The sequence below is a fragment of the Chelon labrosus genome, assembly GCF_963514085.1.
Source record: "Chelon labrosus genome assembly, chromosome: 19".
Lineage (NCBI taxonomy): Eukaryota > Metazoa > Chordata > Actinopteri > Mugiliformes > Mugilidae > Chelon > Chelon labrosus.
The window spans coordinates 5,498,330-5,519,712 of NC_140352.1; the positions used below are offsets into that span (position 1 = coordinate 5,498,330).

The following is a 21,383-nucleotide window of genomic DNA, read 5'->3' on the forward strand; positions in this document are numbered from 1 at the left end:
CGGGTATAGAAGATGAATGAATGAATGAATGAATAAATGAATCTAGTTGTCTTTGCATTGGTGAGGCCTTGCCTTGAACCCCAACCATGTAGGGAACCGAACCGAATCATGGGGTTGGTGTATCGTTACACCCCTAATGTTAGTTTAGCTATAAAATAAAGTTTCCTGACCAAGATTCTTCATGAAAGACAAGAAAACATTTTCAATCACTTAAATCACCCAGGGCACTATAGTAGAGTAGTAGATCACTTGTTCTGAAAGTGTGTTGCCTTCCAGAAGTTTTATTATTTTGTATTTTCTCATCCTCCTGCTTAATAGCCCAGAATGGATTCGCGAGACTCATGGGCCTTGAAGATTCAGTTTCTTTGACAACAGAAAAAGAAGGCCTGGACAGCGGACTCGGTGACGCCCCACCAACTTCTGACAAAAAAACAAACAGCCCTACAGATAACTTGGAACCGGTGCAAACGGAAGCTAAACCAGCGCGCAAAGCTAAACCCAAAAGGAGACGTGGCAAATTGGAGGATGCCTGCCCGTCAACAACTCCAGACGAGACTGAACCCCAGCCTTTGAGAAAATCCTCAAGGCAGAAGCAGAAAAAGGACGTGGACTCGGACAAGATCCTTGAGCAGAAAAAGAAGAAAAGTCTAGAGAAAGTGGCTGAGTGGCTCATGAAAGTCCCGACTGAGGGAAGTCTCGAGTTAGAGAAACCAGACGATGACAAAGATGACTCTGACAGCTGTTCTTCTGCTTCGACAATAGATATCAAGCGACGCGATAGTGGTCCCACGTTTAAAAGGGAAGATCGCGTTAAAGCTCTTGAAGAGCAGGTGTTTGGAGCCGTCTACAAGAGACGAGGGAACAGGACAGTCTCTCCTCCGCTTAATGTCTTTGTCAAACCAACAACTGCCCCAGAAACACAGACACATGAAGATGCCACCAGAATAATGACTGACAACCATCTCACCTCTGCTGAAAGCCACACAAAGGAAGAGAAACAAAAAACGACGGAAGAAAGAAATGACACCAGCAGTGATATTTTTAAAGAAGCAAAACAGATGGAGGTCAGGGAGGAATCTGGTACAGGCACAAATGTAGAAGAGTTGAGCAACAAACAGCAAACCAAAACCAAGAAAAGGACACGCAACGCTCCGCAGCAGGTTGACTGTGATTTGAAAGAGCAAGCTGCTGCACAGAAGGAATCAGAAGGTATGGCGCAAACGAAAACTGACAAGAGGAAAGGTAGAAACGCAAAGTCAGAAAAAGGCAAACCTGCCCGAGCGGCGAAGCCCCTTGTTCTGGTCGGAGTTCAAAGCGGAGAAGCCGGTCCCGAAACTAGAACGAGATCAGAAGAAGTTCAAGTGCAAATCGAGACTTACCCCAGCAGCGAGGATCAGGAACCACTTGTCACAAGGACCACCAGGAGAAGTAAGAGAGTTAAGCTATTTCCTGAGAAAGCCGAGGAGCTCCAGAAGAAAACAAACTTGCAATCAAAAAAAACTGGAAAGGACAGGGGTGTTGCAAAGGAACCTGAAAATACTAGTGAAACGTTGGCTAATGCGAAGCCCCCTAAAAATGACAACATTACAAAGGAAGCTAAAAGAAATGGATGTGTATACGATCTGGACATAGGAATTGAAAAGTCAGGTGAAAAAACAGCCGATGAAAAACCAACAGAAGCTGTGGAAGAGTCAATTGTAGAAGTGCCGAGCGGTAAAACTGTGCCTGAAACTAGTCCTCTTTGTTGCGCCTCTACGAGTCCAGGTGTTGTGGGTCCAACACTTGAAAGTGACAAGCCAGTAAATCACCTCTCAAACAACATTCAGCTGGAACCCTCAGTCTCCGAGAATAAATCTACTGCGATGGAAAACGAGGAGGATGACGGTGAGCTGGACACGGAGCAACTACTCAGGAGCTTCAGAGCCACTAAAAGGAAGTCTTTCCATCTCGGCAGTGCAGATGCGAAAAGGGCCCGTCGTTCAGACAAAGACGACGTCCACATCATTGAAGCAGAGGAGAACGATTGTGACTCTTCAGGTGTTGAGTCGTCAGCAAAGAAGGTTTCTTCTGGTGATGCGATCTCTCCTTCCAACTCCCCCATCCAGACAACAGTTTTGGAGAAACCAGATCGAGTGGTGGTGGACGCATTGATTCCCGCTACCACCCCTCCGAGTCAGAACAGTACTGGCGTCTTCAGGAATAGCCTTAGCAGTGTGCTCAGTCCAAACAAAGTGTCCGAATGCAAAGTGGAAAGTCCTCCTGTTTCTGTAATCCCTCAAGTAGTAGATTCTGGGATCCGCTTCATAGCCGTTGAAAACGACAGACTAAACGAAGCCCCAGAGTGCTCTCAGGTAGAAGAAAATCAGCTTGATTGCACCGGAAAGGACGCCAGCGGAGTCAACACAGCTGAACACATCATGATCACAGAGTCTTCTCTAACCCCCGATGGCCTGCTAGCTCCAAGTGGTCACGAAGCAAAGACAAACAGCCATGGCAGTGGTGAGGCCAGCATCCTCTCCTCCATCGAGATCAACCCGAGGAAGAAGAGAAGAACCCAGAAGCTGGAGTCTTCACCCGACTCCGACTGCAGCGGATCCAAAGAGGAGCTGCCGACTTTGGCTGAAATCTTTGGATCGTCGGCTCGTCCGTCTGCAGTCACTCAGGGCCGCGGAGACCCCGGCGAATCTGACAAATGTGAGGGTGCATGTGTTACAGCTGATGCAGCGGAACCACCTGAAAGTCCGAGCCCTGACTGTATTAGTCCCAGCCAAGCTTCTGTGGACTTGTTCGGCACGCCAGAGGAATGTAAGTTGATCCTGAGTAACTCAATAGTTTTTTACAGGTTTAGTTCTTTCCACTGAAGCAACCTGTAATAGATAGACTGTAGTCTCTTTTGTTACTAATCTAAACAATGTGTGCTTGTTTTTGTGTTTGCTGCTGCAAGAATACCTTTGGGTTGTAATAAAAACCTAATATCTGGAATGTCCTCTCTGCAGGTGATGTTCCAGCAAATGACGCCTTGGAATCGTCCCAGTTCTCAAGCGAAGTCCTTGTTACTCAGGTAAATACAATCCTCTACTTCTTTTTTTTTTTTTTTTTTTATGGGGTACCATGAATGCACCCCTTGCAGTCCTATTTTTTTGCATAACATCTAGTTCAACAATGCAATCAGCCATAACATTAAAACCACTGACAGGAGAAATAAATAACTTGTGAAAATTCAATGTTCTGCTGGGAAACTTTTGGACCAGGCATTCATTCATTGGTGTGGATGCTACTTAGACATGTAGCACCCACCTAGACCAGACCAGACACCCCCCACCCCATAGCAATGACACTCCTTGATGGCAGCAGCCATCCCCAGCAGGATGCAGCCTGACACAGACACACACACAAAAACACTTTAGGAACAACTCAGAAAAAAAACATGAAGAACAGCACAAGGTGTTGACCTGGCCTCCAAATTCACTAGATCCCAAACTGATCAAGTATCTGTGGGATGATCCACAGAGGCCCCTCCCCTCAAACATTCTGTTGTCAGACACCACAGGACACCCTCAGAAGGCCCATGTCCATTCTCTGATGAGTCACCACAAAGGAGACCTACACAATATTAGTCATAATGTTATGCCTGATCGTGCATGAGCGAAATTTGATCCGTGTCAGAGTCAGATTTCCCATTAACTCAAACATCAGAATCTTTCTGCTTGTTCAGCGTGAACATTGTGCTTCCAGTGATGCACCGTTGCATCTCGACCCGTAGAGGGCAGCCACCACATTTTCCCCAAACCGCACTGTCCGCCCCCCCTCGGATGACGGACTACCTCGCTCAGTGAAAAATGCTCCCCTCAGCAGCTTTTCAAATTGCATTTCATTTACGTTGGGCGAAATTCCGCCTAGGAGATGATTCTTGTTTTCTGCCTCATCCATCTTCCTGCGCTCTCACTTTTATCTGGCGACTGTGTTTGACTGCGGAGTTCATGTTCCGTGGCCCCGAGGTTCAGACGGGGGATTAAACACAGCTGAGGGTGCAGAGCCCGTGCGCCTGCATACATAATCGATGCACTTAAACTCAACCTAAACAGGAGGAAATTAAAATAATGAAAGCATCAGTGTAGTGAAGCAAAACACAGTTAGAAACTTGTTTTTTAAACCAGCTTCTGTGGAAAATGCTGGTGTCGCTTTTCTTCTGTTGTCAAGCCGAGTGTGTGTCCCTCCTCACTGACTGACAAGTGCAAGACACGCAGTTATGCAGCCAGCATGTTTCCCTTTTATTGCAGTAAATGTTGCATTGCGGCTTAATCCCCCCTTTCTGTACTTTATTAAAATGTGTGACTCATTCGTAATTGTAAGCTGCTATATTTTCCCTCCGTCGTCTTTTTTTAGCAAAAGATAGAGATGAAGAAGGAGCTGGTGAGGCTGGAGAAGCTGATGGCTCTGGTGTCAGAGGTGCTTCAAGAGAAAGAGGGCAGTCCTCCTAAAGAAGCCCCCTCGGAGACGCATCAGGGCTGCAAAGCCACGGGTAAGCAGATCATTTACTTTTTTCTTTTTATAGTCGGGAAAAAGAAATCCATTAAATAAAGATAAATTAATATTTAAAACATCACAAATTCACAGACTCTCGGGTCTCAAATGTGAATATTTGCTGATTTCATTACTTTCTTTTGATATTAAATTGAATATCTTTGAGCTTTGGTGAACACACCAACTTGGATTTTTCCCTTATTTTAAAGGACAAAACAATCGATGGGGGGGGGGAAATAACTGGCAAATGAATTATTAATGAGGCGTTAGTGGCATTGGACATAAAAGTTTGCCCTTTCTTTAGATTCAGTTAAACTATTCTCATTTTTTTCCCCTGAGTTTGTACAAGTATAGAGCTTTTTCACACTAAACATTTTGACTTGTCACTGTAGGGAAAGCACATGGGGCCTTATAGGCGGTTTAGGCTTCAATTCGAAGACCTTAACGTTGTAGCCTCACGTGCACCTTCCCAGAAATGTAACTACGCGTGATGGCGACGCAGATCACAAGAGCTGTGATTGGTCTTCTTGGTAGCAGCGTGTTTCCGCTTCAGTATTTCCTGCTGCTTCTCCATCTCCACAGTTTTCGAATTGATTGTTTTGGATCAATAAAGATGGAACACATCGAGGAAACTGAGGAGGTTTGGAGATGCAAACATTTGTGTGACTCGTCTTTGGCGAAATTTCGGCAAACGTTTCAGTCGCCCATTGTTGAAAGTGAAGCAGGAAGTAGAAACAAGAATGAACCCCCTCTATGTCCCACAGAGGTATAAACCGCTCTTAAATGTTAAGTGTCCCATGAAGCCATGACAATAAACCAGCAGACACAGAAGCAAGACCTTCACTTTGTGGAATCCAGCCATCAGTCATAAACCTTTACTTTCCCCTACTGTGACAAGTCAAGACGTGCGTTATGAAATAAAGTTAATGTGGCGTTGATCTCACGTCCACAGACCCAGACGCTCCCCTCACGTGTGAGCAGGATCCAGACCAAGGTGCAAACAGGTGAGTAAAGCACATACACATAAAAATCTCTGTTTTGTTTTACATTTTTACTCCTTCCTGATGAAAGACAAACATAATTAATATTTTATTTTATTCAGATTCAGATTCAGAAAACTTTATTTGTCCCCGGGGGGCAATTTAAGGCACAGTGAGCAGCTTAATGTGCAAGTACAGACATTTAAGGTGCAAAAAAAACAAAACAGGAACAGAACAAGATACAAAATACAGAGTATATACAAGTTACCATGCCATAAATGTTATGACTATCCAAAATATCCGTGGAGAATGTAAACAGACTGTATAAGTAATATATAAAAATACAACATAATCAATTATATTATACTCATAAATTATTAATTAATTTGTGTGAAGGGGGTAATTGTTGACTATGAATGCGTTTGGAATCGTTGTTATAAACATCAACCGACAATTTCTTTAGCTAAATAATATAGTGTTTATTATAGATTAGCTTCTTTATTTATTCTCATTGTCTCACTGAAAACCACAGGCGTCATCGCACCACAAATAAATGTGGCTGCTGTAGGTCGCGTCTGACATGACGGCACGAGAGCCGGCCGACATTAAGTCGCTGCTTGCAGGAAACTATTAAAGCAGCTGATAATATCGCGGAGAGAAGATTCTCAGGAAGTGGACTGTTAAAAACCAGTTCTGCATGCTAACTGCTCGCATTCCTGCAGAGAGGAAATTCTTGACGCTGGCATCCCTCTGAAGTCACCCGTCAGATAACGCGGTAATTAAAAACGATCGGATGGGATTTGCCAGCATGCGACTAGAGATCTTTTGCTCTTGTTCCAGTCGTCGGTTTTGCATTTGTTGTAATTGTCAGCAAGCAAAAGTACATTTAACTTCAGAGTTAAAAGTCGGGAAAAGATGCAGGATTGTTGTTGAAGCTGCTTCATCTAAACTGACCAGCTTCTGACTGGAGCTTCAAATTTAACAGACAGATATTAGTATTATTGATCTTCTCTAGCCAAGTAAATAAACATAAAACAAACTAAAATGGACATGATGGGACAAACCCACCAGGACGTTTCCTGAGGAGAAGTTGCACCAATCAGCCACAACATTAAAACCACAGACGGGAGAAGTGAATAACATCGACCATCTTGTGACAATTCAATATTCTGGGAAACTTTTGGACCTGGCATTCATTGGTGTGGATGTTACTTAGACATGTAGCACCCACCTAGACCAGACCAGACACCCCCACCCATCAGGACAGCCGTCCCCAGCAGGATGCAGCCTGACACAGACACACACACAAAAACGCTTTAGGAACAACTAAAAAAAAAAAAAAAAGAAACGAAGAACAGCACAAGGTGTTGACCTGGCCTCCAAATTCACTAGATCCCAAACTGATCAAGTATCTGTGGGATGATCCACAGAGGTCCCTCCCTTCAGTTTTATTTAGTATTTTTATTATTTGTCTTAGTTTCTACATGTGCGCTTTAGTCAGATGTGTGTTTATCTCATTCCTCCTGCTGCTGTCTTTACCCTGCTGGCATCAAGCTAATGTCCCCCCCGCTTCGCATGAGCTTACGGTTCTTCTCGAGGGAGTTTTTCCTGTTAAAAGGGATGTTTTCCGTGCCACTGTCTCCTTAGTGTTTGCTCTGGGGCTGCTATCAGCTGTCAGGACGTCGCCATGAAGCATCAAGTCATGTGACAAACTTTGAAATCAAACTTCAATAACAAATGTAATCAAATATTCAGGTTGCTGCATTTCTCTATGCATTTTTAAATGAACATATACTTCAATATTAAGCGACACAATAACTGAAGCAAGTGGCGTGTAATTGGTCTACTTCGGTCTGTAACTGAAGGAGAAAGTTAGCGAGCACGTGTGTGTGTGTCTTCGTAGGCTTGTTCTCCGAGGGTGATGCATCTCATGAGGACAGGCGGATAATCTCACTAATGAACCCAGAATCTGCTTCTGTTGTGGAGAATAAAAAAGTCATTACCGACTGCATCTTATATGTCATTTGGAGCACTTAGAGGGGAACTTCTGTTGCCACAGTAATTTATCTCTCCCGCCTGACTAACCTCCGCCCCCACCAGCCTCTCGCCTCGCGGGGTTCTAAGTGCCGTCCTCCGGGCAAGATAGAGAGAGAGAGGAATGGAAAGAGATGGCGGATGAAAACGCAGAGGAGCTTAGTTATATACAATCCAGATTTAAAAGCACTTACTCCATGAGTGCAATAGTGAAATTGGAAAGAATCGCCAGCCCTGGAGTATAAGTTTACAGTGAGCTGTTATCACTTCAGTAAATGTGATATAAATGCAGGCACGCTGCCAAGAAGGAGAACTTCCAAACCCCTTACTCATATTAGTAAGAACATACACCGATCAGCCACAACATTAAAACCGCCTTCCGAATATTGTGCAGGTCTCCCTTGTGCCTCCAAAACAGTCATCAGAGAATGGACATGGGCCTTCTGAGGGTGTCCTGTGGAGTCTAGTGGGGCCTTTGAGGGGAGGGGCCTCTGTGGATCATCCCACAGATACTTGACATTCCTCACTTTTCCTGTCAGTGGTCATGATGTTGTGGCTGATCGGTGTAGCTTGTAATCTATTGATAACAAGAATTTGGATTTTACTTTCAGCCTAAGCTCTGATCCAATGTTGTACACTTAAAGCGTCAGAACGATGTTCTCTGTTTTCTCCAGCGTATCTGATCTGTAAGAAAACAGTTACTCTGAATTACTTTTAAATTGCTGATACTCATGTGCAGACTAAAATACATAATCTCTGCAATTATAGGACAATACCTCGCTTTGTTGTCTCATAATCGCAGGGATAGTGTCCAATAATTTACAGACAAGTCAATCAGTGAAATGTTTTCGAATGGAAAAGTCAAGCTACAGAGAGGCCTGTCGGTGCATCAGAGTATCTGCTGGGGTCTGTGGGTCTGTGGGTCTGTGGGTCACGGCGAGAGATTATTCTGAGAGTGGAAGACTGTATCAAATGGACTGCAGCGTTCATCTGACACGTAGACAAACAAATACAAAAACCCAAATTAAGGGGGCGTGGAGACTTTCGCATAAACACAACTAATCAGTTTAATTCTACACTCATCTTGCAGATCCGGTTGGGACACATCCACAGCTGGGATATGTACCACAGTGTTTTACACAAGTTTACATGCAGGTCTCGTTTACAGGAAAGATGTTCCAGATGCGGGACGAGAACCAAACACACGACCGTCTGATGGCAAACAGGCGACCGAGCTGTGCCCGTCGAAGCATGGCAGCGTGACAGAGACGGGTAAGAGGTTCGGTCGGAAAGTTGGAAAGAATGTGAGGAATAAAGGGGGTAAACATGTACAAGCTTAATTACAATCCCAGAGAAAGACACTGATTTTTAATCACTCTCTTTTTTTTATTTTATGATTTCTTCAGGCTGCAACACACCAAGCCGACCTTCACCTATTTTCTAGTGTCAGGCCTTCAGTGAGCGTCAGTGACCCTAGTTTTTCCAGTGTGTCCTGCACTGTTAGCGCTAGTTGGAGCCCTGTCACGGGCTGTAAACAAAACAACAAATACCCCCCCACTAACAACATTGTGTTCCCAGACACCACACGACACCCTCAGAAGGCCCATGTCCATTCTCTGATGAGTCACCACAAGAGATACTGACACAATATTAGGAAGGTGGTCATAATGTTATGCCTGATCGGTGATTGACGTGGCCATACTTTTAGTTTCACTAAGTTTGTCTGTTGTAGTCAATAAAAGGTTCAGCTCTATGTGAAAGACTAGTTTTGTCTTTTTAAAGGGGAGTGTGTCTGGTCAGATTAAGGTCTATAAAACTGCTGCTGATTCTGTTGTGTGTCTGTTTGTTTTGTTCTCTCTGCAGCGGAGCAGCACTCCACACACACAGAGTTGATCGTAAAAGAAACTTCAAATGCACCTCCGGCAACCAGAACACTGAAGACCTGCGGGTCCCGATCAGATGGGCAAGAAGACAAAGAAAATAACACTCCCCCGGAAGAGCGGCATAAACCTAAACTGGTGCTAGTCTCGTCTGGATTAGGCCCCAGTGAACAGGTGCCCCGTTGTCAGTCAGTAAAAGTGTTTTATCGAGCGCCGTCGTTCAATAAAACGCTCAAACTAATCAGATGTTGTTGCTGCCAACAGATAATGGTGAAGAAGTTTGCCAAGAGAGTTGGCGCCCGTGTCGTTTCCAAGGTGACAGCAGAGGTAACTCACATCATCATGCACACAGGTAAGTTATGTTGAGTTGATGTGTGGAACTTTTAATCAAACTTCACACACAGCAGAGAAAGTTACGCTTGACTCTGCTTTTGTTTTTGTTTTTTTAATATTGTCTCGAGAACATTTGCATTTTCCAGAAGTACATTTTTCTCTCTACATGTAGTTACGGCGTATTTGGTGCGTCATTTAAAGGACTCCTCGGAGAGATAAGCTCTTTGTTTCTCTCCCGCCCACACTCTCTCTCCTCCATTCAGCCGCTTGTTGCTAATTACCCTCTCTGATAGATTATTTTTAATTTCAAAGCTCGCTGTCTCCAAAGCACCATATTAACTGTCACTGTTCAAGAAGCCTTTTTCTAATGGCAGCTGTTTCCCGGGCAACCAAGAAAACAGCAAATGCTGGGAGTATTGATCTTTATGGTGAAAGTTTGGAAAGGAGGAGGAGGAGGAGGAGGTCTCCCATTAGGACCATTAGCAGAAAATAATTTCAGATCATACAAAATGTTTTTTCCTTGAGTCACATCAACAACAGCTTCATGACTCTTGGCTGGAATATAAACTTTAATGGGCCAAGACCAAATAGTTTGATTTAACAGGAAATACAGCGAAGCCTGTTTGTTTGTTTACAGTGTAACTAACTGTCAAATAAAAGTACAGTTTTGTGATGCTTTTTGATTAGCCACAACATTAAAACCACTGACAGGAGAAGTAAATAACATCGACCATCTTGTGACAATTCAATGTTCTGCTGGGAAACTTTTGGACCTGGCATTCATTGGTGTGGACGTTACTTAGACATGTAGCACCCACCTCGACCAGACCAGGCACCCCCACCCCATAGCAATGACACTTCTTGATGGCAGCAGCCATCCCCAGCGGGATGCACTCACAAAAACACTTTAGGAACAACTAAAAAAAACCATGAAGAACAGCACAAGGTGTTGACCTGGCTTCCAAATTCACTAGATCCCAAACTGATCAAGTATCTGTGGGATGATCCACAGAGGCCCCTCCCCTCGAAGGCCCCCACTAGACACCACAGGACACCCTCAGAAGGCCCATGTCCATTCACTGATGAGTCACAACTGTTTTGGATTTTTATTACTGTAAAAAGTCAGTACGAATCCTAAATTGACTACAGTTAAAAGTCACCAATTAAATCTTTTAAAATTAACAGATTTTTTATTAAACATATTTCAAGACTTTGCCGTTTATCTAACAGCTATAATTAAAAACACAGTACACTGCTGCTGTAAAAGTTGCTGGTGTGAAACATCATTTCGTTCTTTTATAATACGTTACCTTCAGGATTTACCTAAGTAATTAAAATTTATTTACCAAAGACAATAACATAGTTAAAAGAAAAAAGAAAAAGAAGAAGAAGTCATTTCTGGGAAGAGTGGGCCGTAGTTCTGGCCGTATATATATTGTGTTTTATTTTGCTTCACATTAAAGCTTTCAGCTTTGTCTCTAAGAGGCTGTTTGTCCACATAACGACTCTGTCTGTGAAGTAAATGCTGCCATGCCAAGTCTTTTATTTCCAATGTGACCTGTCTCATCCGGACTGCCGCTACTTTGTTAAAGAGTCACTTAGTAAAAGTCTTCAGGGATCCTTAAGATTGTACACTGATCAGCCATAACATTATGACCACCTACCTGACCAGCCAAGGCAAGGACTCCCACTAGACCTTTAAAGATGTGCTGAGGTATCTGGGACCAGGATGTTGGCATTAGATCCTTTAAATCCTGCGGGTTGGGAGGTGAGGCCTCCGTGGACTGGAGTTGTTTGTCCAGCACATCCCACAGATGTGTGATTGATTTGGGAAATTTGGAAGCCAACATTTTTTTTTTTTCATTATTTGTAGACCTTTTCACTTTGTGCAAAATAAAAAATATATTAAAAAAAATACAAACCAAACAGAACAGAGGTCACAGGATGATCCATCAATCAATGTTGAAAATTCCAAAGAAAATAAAGGACTGCACAAAGTACAAACATTAATCAACATGTGTCAGCTGACTGAATAAACCGTTTTGTTCCAGTATTTTTCCCCAATTTCTTTTTTTAAGCATGTGGAGTAGGTCATTTGTTCCAGAATTGACAATATTAATAAAAAGATCAGTAGTGGGACAGTTCTTGTAAAAACAAATGGTTTTTGCGATGCTGCAAAGAAAATCTTTAAGAGATAAGTTTCCTCTGTACTATTTGTCCAAGATATTGTAGATATGAATGTTGCACTAAACCAAAGTTGTAGTTTTTTTTAAATAACTGTGGTCACCTTTTCCAAAAAAATCAGAATAAATGGACATGATCAGAAAATGTATCCGTGATCAGCAAAGATTTCTCCGCATTCTCTCCAGCGGCTGAGTTGCGCGCCAGTTTGTGCAAGTGACGAAACCTCATATTCCAAGTCAACATCTTGAGCTCGTCTGTGTTCCTTCAACTATTCCTGAACCAGTTTTGGTTTGTCAGGGAATACTTTTTCCATGAAAGGGCGTACATGGTCTACAGCAAGGCTTAGGTAGGTAGTACATGTCAAAGTAACAACCATATGGATGGCAGGACCCAGCGTTTCCCTGCAGAACATTGCCCAGAGCATCACGCTGCCTCTGCCGGTTTCACTTCTTCCTATAGTCCATGTGTTCCCTGTGATTCATCAGACCAGGCCATTTTCTTCCATTGCTATGTGGTCCAGTTCTGACACTCGCATGCATTGTAGGAGCTGTCAGCTGTGGACAGAGGTCAACATGGGCACCCTGACTTGTTTGCAGCTATACAGCATCGTACAAAACAAACCGTGAATCTGCTGTGTTTTGAGACTCCCTTCCGTCAGAACCAGCATAGATTCTTTTTTAGACATTTGAGCTACAGTAGCTTGTCTGTTGGATTGGGGTCAGCCCATGTGCATCACTGAGCCTTGGTGGCAAATGTCCCTGCCTTGCTGGCTCACTGCTTTTCCTTTCTTTGGACCACTTTTGATAAGTATTGACCAACCACTGCAAAACGGGAACAACCCAGAAGAACTGCAGTTTGGTGGAGATGCAGTTTGGCCCTTGTCAGAGTTACTCAAATTAATTCCACTTGCTCGTTTTTCCTTCTGCTCCTCTCATCAGATCAAGCACAAAATGTTGCGTGGCAATGATATAATCGCTGTCACATCACAAATAAATGTTTTGCATTAACTAATTTATTTATAGCATTTATATTTTACTAAAATCTAAATGTGTTCAGCGGCGTACGTTGACTCTTCTGCATCTTGTGTTTTCTTTCCTCTGCCAGATGAACAACTGGTATGTGAGCGCACACTGAAATACTTCCTGGGCATCGCTGGCAGGAAGTGGGTGGTGAGCTTCCAGTGTACGTACAACGACGACTTATCTCCTTTGTCGACTTGATGAGTTTAGAACAATTACTCCAAACGTATGGGATAGGCTGGAATTAAAAGCAGCGTTACATAACGAAGTCACCGCCGGAGTAGTGTTTGTGCTCTTGACAATAATGTTTTTGTTCTTATTTCTTCTCCGCAGGGATTTCTGAGTGCTTCAAACAAAGGAAACTCTTAGATGAGGTACGCTCTCCCTCTGACGCTCCTTAGTATTTGCGCGCTTGGTGATTTCCAGTTACATCCCCCTGCATGCGTCTTGACGTTGAATTAAGGCTGCATGATGAATCTCCCGTTGCAGTTTTTGCGCGATACGTCCATGAATTATTTGTCTTCCATTTGCTTTAGCGGTCCCTGCTTCTCTGGTTCTTTGATATGCCGCCGGAATGCCCGGATTTGTTTTGGCTTCCCATTAATTTAAAGCCATTCCTCTGTCATCCTGGCAAGTTTGTGAGCATTTTCGTGCATCTTGTAGTGTATGTAGAAATGCACTTTGTAAAATTAAAATATGAACACTGTCAAATTGAAGAATGTTGGGTTTACTCTTAAGAGCATAGCTGAGGCTTTTGGGGGAAAAAAATAAATAAACTTAACAGGATGTCTGTTTATTTTAGAAACTTGCTCAACTTCCTGAAGTAGCAACGTGAAGATTTTTGCGACATTGTGATTGAGGTTCATTTAGTCATGAAGTCATTTTGCTTTGTTTTATCAACAGAGTCCATTTGAGGTGAGAGGGGATGTGGTGAATGGGCCCAACCACCAGGGCCCTTCAAGGGCTCGTACCACCGCCGACAACAATGTGAGTATACGATTATGCAGCGCTTACTTGATCTAAATAGCTTGTAAAGGTTTAAGCTACAGCGGAGGCGTACACCAATCAGCCATAACATTAAAACCACTGACAGGAGAAGTGAATGACATTTAAACCATCTTGTGACAACTCAATGTTCTGCTGGGAAACTTCTGGACCTGGCATTCATTGGTGTGGATGTTACTTAGACATGTAGCACCCACCTAGACCAGACCAGGCACCCCCACCCCATAGCAATGACACTCCTTGATGGCAGCAGCCATCCCCAGCAGGACACACACAAAAACACTTTAGGAACAACTCAAAAAAACATGAAGAACAGCACAAGGCTGTGACTCTTGGACCTGGCATTCGTTCCAGCTTTGTTACGAATTTAGCAACTAGCTCATCACCATTTGGGCAGGCAATGTTAAAGGTAAAAGTAAAGGTAAATTTGTCATTACACAGCATTGTACAATGAAATTGCATGGTCGGATGGAGGGTTAGTCCTGACCCAGAGGCACTCGTGTTTTTTGCTGATGGCAACCAGGTGTAGCTGAGTAAATAATTGTAGACTACACTAGACACATAGTGCGACTGAAGAGATACCGTACTCAAGGCTCAATTTAATTGGTGTTGGCACCAGCATTTGTTAAGACCAGATCAGAAAAACTACACAAAATACTGAATGTTAGCATCAACTACACAGGCACCTGGCTCGTAGGCAGATCCAACTCTTAGTCTGTTTGAATCATACATTTAAAAAGTGCTTTTTATTGCCGATTCCAGGCATTTTGCCTTTATTGCATTGGAAATAGTGGAGAAAAGAAAAGCAATAACATGGTGCTCAGGCTACTCTACACTTCGACTTCAAGGACATTGCTTCTGTGTATGAAAGAATCATTTAATAGCAAACTGAGGCAAAAATAGAGCTGTATACAATAGCTCGTCTGGAGGGACCTCTCTATTTTTCCATCATATAAATGCTTCTTTCTTTCCATTTCATTTACTCTTTGGCCCTCCAGTGCCTTAACCTGATCAGATTATCAACCCCCTCGATACTGTGAATTATACATCTTTTGGAGAGGCACAAAGCATTCACTAACTCTACATCAGGGGGCCTCATACAGCCCAATTTGATTTCAAGACTATCTTTTTACAAAAGAAATAGGAATAGCAGTTACTTTTATTGAGAAATTCCAATTTAAGTCTTTGCAAATTCATGCTGCGGCCCAGATTAGACCACGTTTGACACCTGCCCTTCAAAAAACCTGACTGCAGACGTTTAAAAATAAATCGTCTCGTTAACTTCCGTCCCCTGTTGTTTGCGAAAGGCACAATATTTGACGACAAAGGCAAGTCTAAATCTGTGAAGAAAATCAAATAAAATGTCTCAATTACAAACGGCCCTTGAACTTGTTTCCTCCTATTGCACCAGCCTCTTAGCTCGGGCTCCGTTGTGGAAAGCTAATTGTAATTTTCCTCTTGGTGTAAGGCCAGCAGAACCGGTTCTGCTGCCACTGAGGGGGAAAATTAGAAATGGCTAGATGTCATGTTGGCCGTATCGCCGCCTTTGAAGAACCCCCCCTGCTAATTGAATTAGCTAGTAATTTCAGGCTTATTTAAGTGGCCTCGGCATAGTGCTGGCACTCCGATGGAGCCGGACAGATTGTCCCGTTCATATTCACATTCTGTCACCTGCACCAGTGTGACAAACGGACTAACAGATGAAATGGAGAGGCAGGGAGTCTGCCACCAGACTGCTGATGCTTAGGAAATCAGTCAAAGAAACTCTTGAGTGTGTGTCCGTGCATGCCATCACACTCTAATACCTCTTGAAGGACATTAGGTGTTGTCTTAATTAAAAATCTGTAACAGAAACTGTTTTTCATCTCGCCAAGCCCCTCTGGCTAATGATCATTATGGACGTACGGAGAGGTGTGAGAAATTAGGATTCCTTTCTCCAGTCGCTCAGACGTTTATCTTCCCAACGCTTCCATCCACCTGTATGAGAGACTTGAGTTGCACATTTCTACTCTGCAGTTTCACATTCCTATTTCCAGCAAGCTTATTGACCCTGAGTGCAATAAAACGACGTGTCCCTGGGGTTGGGCCGGTCGTATTTCTTTGCGTGCTTTAAGCGGGATATTACCTCGGTGAAGGTGGCTCTCTTTGCTCCTTTCTCTTCCACTCATCCCTGAATTTACAGTATTACAGCGAGAGCGAGAGAGGAAAAAAAAAAAGATAAAAGAACAAGGTCTAGAGGCTTTATTTCACACAGTAAGTGAGGAATACCTGTTGTAAATTGCAGGATATGCTTGGAGTAGTGTTTCACCAGTGCTGTGCACAGGTGAAGAGTTCAGAAACACACTCGGCTGTAATGGTAATCTCAGTAATGGCTGCTCTCTCGTACTGTACTGTAACATTGTCTGAATGTGCTATAAATAATTTTGTTCTTGCTTCTCGTTGTTTTGTCTTCAGCTGCTCATGAGAGGATACACGATCTGCTTCCAGGGGCCTTTCACAGACATGGCTACAGGTAAACCTCAGCTTGTTCTTACCCAGAGACTGTATATAAAGATGTACGGCAGAAGAGCTCCTCAAAAGTGAAGCCAAAGCAAGTAGAGCTCTCCCTGGTGGCTGGCTGCAGTATAGGTCATAAGCTCCACCTCCTCCGTGTTAGTGGATGCGACTAAAATACACGTCAAATAAATTTTTTCAAGAATGGTTTCTGTCATTTTAGGTAGTTAATATAATATAATGATGCATACTCAAAGTGTTTTTGTTTTAGTTAGTTAGTTTAGTGCTATTTGAGCGTAGAGCGTAGTATTAATTAAATGAAAACGAGAGTGTGGGCGGGACATTGATATCGTGGCTCCGGTGCAGACTCTGGCTCAAAAGTCGCAAGATGGCGCTACCCGTATTCCTTTGATAATAGCGTCAGATTGACCAATGCAAGGAAGTGGAGACGTGTTGTCCATATTTATATACAGTCTATGGTTCTTCCACACAAGCTATAGAAAAACTGTTTGCACTGTTGGAGAGTAAAGGCTGAAATTCAACATGCAAAGTGCACCGGGATATTACTGAGTAGTGGCTTCTCTGCCTTTGGATTTTTGCCAGTTTCGTTACCATTAATACTGTTATAAATATTGATTTTTAATATATTTCAGTTTCATTCATTTGGTTATTAAATAAGCAGAACTAGATGTTATTATCTCAGGCTGGTGCAGAAGGGAGTAAGTCCCCTGATCTCATTTGATATTAACCTTCACATCTAGTGGATCTCAGCTCCGCTCCCTGTGTGCAAATAAACACCTACGTCTTTTGGGTAAAATATTCTGCTGTCTTAAAACCACGGACCACTATATCGCAAAGTATAAAGCCTGAAAGCACAAACATTAAACTTATTTATTTAATTTCACACTAATTTGCCTGAACACGTGGCCAGTTGAACACAAAACAGTTTTAATGTCAGAATTACACACAGTCGACTCGTATTTAACAATTTAATTTGATAATTTAATCTTCTTAATAATGTTTTATTAGTTTAGTTTCTTAACAGCTACAGGGGCACAGGATATTAAAGTGCTCTCTCTACTAATGAATACAGTGAGTACACTTGCGGTACTTTTGCCGTCCATCATTCCTAACAGAGCCTGTGTGAGCTGCTGGCTCAGGGCCAAGACAACTTTTAGTTTTGTGATCCTTTGAAGTGCTCAAATATTTTCTAAGCGATCTATGAAATTATTGTAGCTCAAGAAATGAATAAGACAAATCTTCCCTTAAGCAGAGGACGTCAGCTGAGAAGGCCGTCCATCAATGGGACACGTTGTGTGTCCACACCGCTGAAAGAATGTGGTCACAAGTGGCCCACTTCTATTCTTTCTCCTCCTCCATCTTCTCCTTCATCTTCTCTCTCTTTCCTCTCCTCCTCCTCCATCTTCTCCTTCTCTTCTGCTTCTTCTTCTTCACATTATTGTTGTTCCTGCAAATGTATTTTTGACAATTTTGCATCTAAATGAATGAAAAGTGTTTTTCAAATTAAATTTAGCAGAACTCAGTTTTCATCTTCTTCGTCTTTTTCAATCTGAGAAAAAAAATGTCGGTAAAAAGAAGGATGGTTGAAGCAGCTCATGCAGATTCTTGACTGACACCAAGAATAGCTTGAATCCTGTGCTGTTTTTAACCCCCGTCATTTTGGCGCGGGAGAACAATGACAAGTGATTCCAGCATGTGGGTGGATTGAATACGGACTAAGGAGCCGTCTGAGGTGTTTTTGGAGTGGTGTTGTCACATTGCACAGCGGCTGCCATGGAGTCAGTTAGCTGCCTGGACATCATTTCTGAAAAGAAAGTGGAAACGAGCTTTTCCAACAATGCAACGATCCTACAGTTCAGTTTGCATGAACTTCAGTCCTCAAGGTTAAAAGGAGCATGAATTGCCCCTTTGTTTTGGCTTTACTCTTTCCAACATGGTTGAATGGAGAGATAGATCATGGGTGAAGGTCTCAGGGGACACATTGCTTAAAAACCCTGAAGACAGCATTCTTTGGTTTCCTTCTTCCTGGGGCTTTTAAAGTGCTCCTGCAGCATCCTCCCTCCGCTGCCTGCTGGATCGATGAAGCTTTGCTAATGGGTTGACATCTGCTGCTAGCTAGTGTGAGTAGTTTAAAGATTTTTTTTTATATATATATATATATATATATATATATAACACAAACATGAGAATGGAGGTCTTCAGCCCAACAGAATTTCATTCAGTATTTAAGTTTCCAGTCTGATGCATGATAAGGTTATTTGCAGCCAGTTCAAAGAGGTTTTACTGATATCCAAACGTTCCAAACAAGGGATGCTGCTGCTGCTTTTCCCTTTTATTTTTTTGAAGCCGTGTTTGGTATCTCCTTTAGATATGCTGGAATATAAACACAATTTTTCTAATCCAAGTTAAATGTGTGTTGGCTAATTGAGCAAAATGTGCATATTTCTTTAAGCGGAGACCCAAGTATTGACCTGTTTTCCATCTCTCTGATCAAAGGAAGTCGGAGCAGTGTACACCCCTCAGGGTTAAAACCGATGAAAGCAGAAAAAAAATATATTAAAAAAAAATGGTGCAACTGCTGATAATTTATCAGAGTTGCCCCCCCCCAAAAAAAAGCTCCCTGTTTACCGTCAACATTTTGTGTGTGTTTGTGTTTATTTCAGATGAAATGGAGTGGATGGTGGAGCTCTGTGGAGCAGCCGTGGTTAAAGATCCACTTCTCCTCGACGGTAGACAGGTAAGTTGATAAACTCAACGAAGATTTTAAAGTTGACAACCAAAACTTAAGGAGGCCTGTCGGCTTGTTCATTCATGTCTGTGATGTTTCATTTTTAATGGTTCCAAATCACCTATTGCAATATTCCATATAAATCAAGCAAATCAAAGCGACAAGGTGGCTGTCAGTAAAGTGGAGTCCTCAGTTCTGGGACAAAGCAGCTTTCATGCCGTAATAGTTTATTTGACTTCTGGGTTTGATTTTAAATTTGAAAATGGCACATTAATGCTGTGTGGTTGAAATGGAAAATATATATATATATAAAAGAAAAAAATAGCGATTATCCCTGATGAAGTAACCGCCGCAGCTTGTCAATTAGATTTAACAGACAGGCAAGGCTGAAAACTTTCTCTTAATTTGACCTTTTATAAGTTTATATGTTCCACTTGTTTATGTTGTACTGTTAAATTATTATTTTTATCTTTGCACAGAAGTCCCATCAGCTGATCATTGTACAGCCGCGATCTGAGTCATCGACTTCCGCCTACAGCAGTGAGTCTGAAAATAACATTTAAACTTCTCACGTAAACGTCATCTCCTTCACACACATCTGCACACATTGTATTGCGCTTTAAGCATCAAGTCGACTAGTCACTGATCACGTGACAATAACAACATGGACGCCTCCTAGAAGACAGGTGAGGAGTCCAGTGGGTCGTTGCAGCAAACTAGCAGCGGTTCATCAAGTGTGTGGAAAATGTAGCACATGAGCTGTCTGTTCTCAGCATACGTATTCAGGTCAAGAATATAGATTTCATTATTTTCTACTGTTTTTATTAGTGACATTCAAGGGTGGACTGGTTTACGGGGACACCGGGGATTTCCCCGGTGAGCCGGTGGGCGGGTCCATGAGAAAAAGAAAAAGAAAGGGGGGAAAAAGTCTATCGCAACGACCAACATCGTTGTGGTCTGCTGGGGGACTGGGTCGGCTATTGTTGTGATAGGCTATACCTGTGTTCACGTATCACTGCCTATGCTGATAGCCAATCACATTTCGTCCATGTGGGTAAGTCCCACCCATTTCCTCAGGCTGTTGCAGCTGTCACTTGTCAATCACACTGCGCCGACGGTGCAAGACAGCTTTGGTGGATTGAGAGCCAGCATTCTCTGGGCAGATGGAGCATAAAAAACAAGCCCAAAAACGTAAAGGTGGTGCTGAAAAGCTTAGGGATAAAAAAAAAATCCCTCGAGGAAGTTGCAGCAACAAGTAAGAAAATTACTGACTGTCAATCAGTGTCATTCAGTTCTAACAGCCTGGCAAATTGGTCGGCCAAATTTTATTGTATCAATGACCTGTTTGCATTAAAATCACTACATGCTGTAAAATCACTATACTGCTATAAATATTTTAGTGTAGGGGTTCCCAAACTTTTCCATGCCAAGGCCCCCCAAACAGCATTAGCTTCTGGCCGAGGACTCCCTTTGCAAACCCACAGACGCTACAAAATATGTAAAGAAACATCAACTTTTAGACAGTTTTTTCTTACTTTTATTCAATATTCAATACTATTACATTTGTTTAGCATAAATACTGCCACATATTTCCTGATTTTAGTTGGCCAGGAGTTCTTAGGTTTTTTTGCAGCAGTGTCCTCCACAGCATGGCTGTTGTTCTGTTCCTTCGGTCTCTTTCTTCTCAAAAACCTTTTCCATTTTGCGGCAGCTAGTGGAGCAAAGCAACTTGATAAATGGCGCAAACCGCCAGGTCTACACAGATTATGAGGTCATGAACGATGTTTTGACTGGCAGGCAGCCAAAAAGATGAGCATGTCAAATAACATTTCAATATGATATATTATTAATAATTTTAGTAATAATATATCATATATAATAATATACATTTTATGATAATGATTTAAAAAAATTAGATTATATTTTAAAATAATGATTAAAAATAATTACATTAGGTTTTTTTTATTTTTGCAATTTTTTTTTAATCTTCCCTCCAATTATGTGAGGCCCCCCTAGTGCCCCCTGGCGGCCCCCCACTTTGAAAACCACTGGGCTACTTAAGTTCAGGTTAATGATTACTATATGATTATGGTCCAAAACAACATCAAATGCAGTTTTTTGACTAGCACTAGCATGAAGTGGGCTGGTCTGTCAATGACTCCCGGGCCACCCCCATAAGATA

The 21,383-nt window shown here is 42.5% G+C and overlaps 1 protein-coding gene across 1 annotated transcript in view; it reads left to right on the top strand.

Moving 5' to 3' along the window:
- The window catches only part of LOC311504940 (uncharacterized protein), a 37,223-nt gene that overhangs the window by 3,535 nt on the left and 12,305 nt on the right, over nt 1–21,383 (top strand). The window contains exons 8-20 of the mRNA XM_084568294.1: nt 319–2,805; nt 2,997–3,061; nt 4,387–4,522; nt 5,477–5,528; nt 8,707–8,810; nt 9,402–9,592; nt 9,683–9,770; nt 13,040–13,117; nt 13,288–13,328; nt 13,858–13,941; nt 16,414–16,471; nt 19,137–19,210; nt 19,681–19,741. Of these exons, the coding sequence (XP_084424420.1) occupies nt 319–2,805; nt 2,997–3,061; nt 4,387–4,522; nt 5,477–5,528; nt 8,707–8,810; nt 9,402–9,592; nt 9,683–9,770; nt 13,040–13,117; nt 13,288–13,328; nt 13,858–13,941; nt 16,414–16,471; nt 19,137–19,210; nt 19,681–19,741 (3,519 nt within the window). The remainder of the gene's footprint in view (nt 1–318; nt 2,806–2,996; nt 3,062–4,386; nt 4,523–5,476; nt 5,529–8,706; nt 8,811–9,401; nt 9,593–9,682; nt 9,771–13,039; nt 13,118–13,287; nt 13,329–13,857; nt 13,942–16,413; nt 16,472–19,136; nt 19,211–19,680; nt 19,742–21,383) is intronic.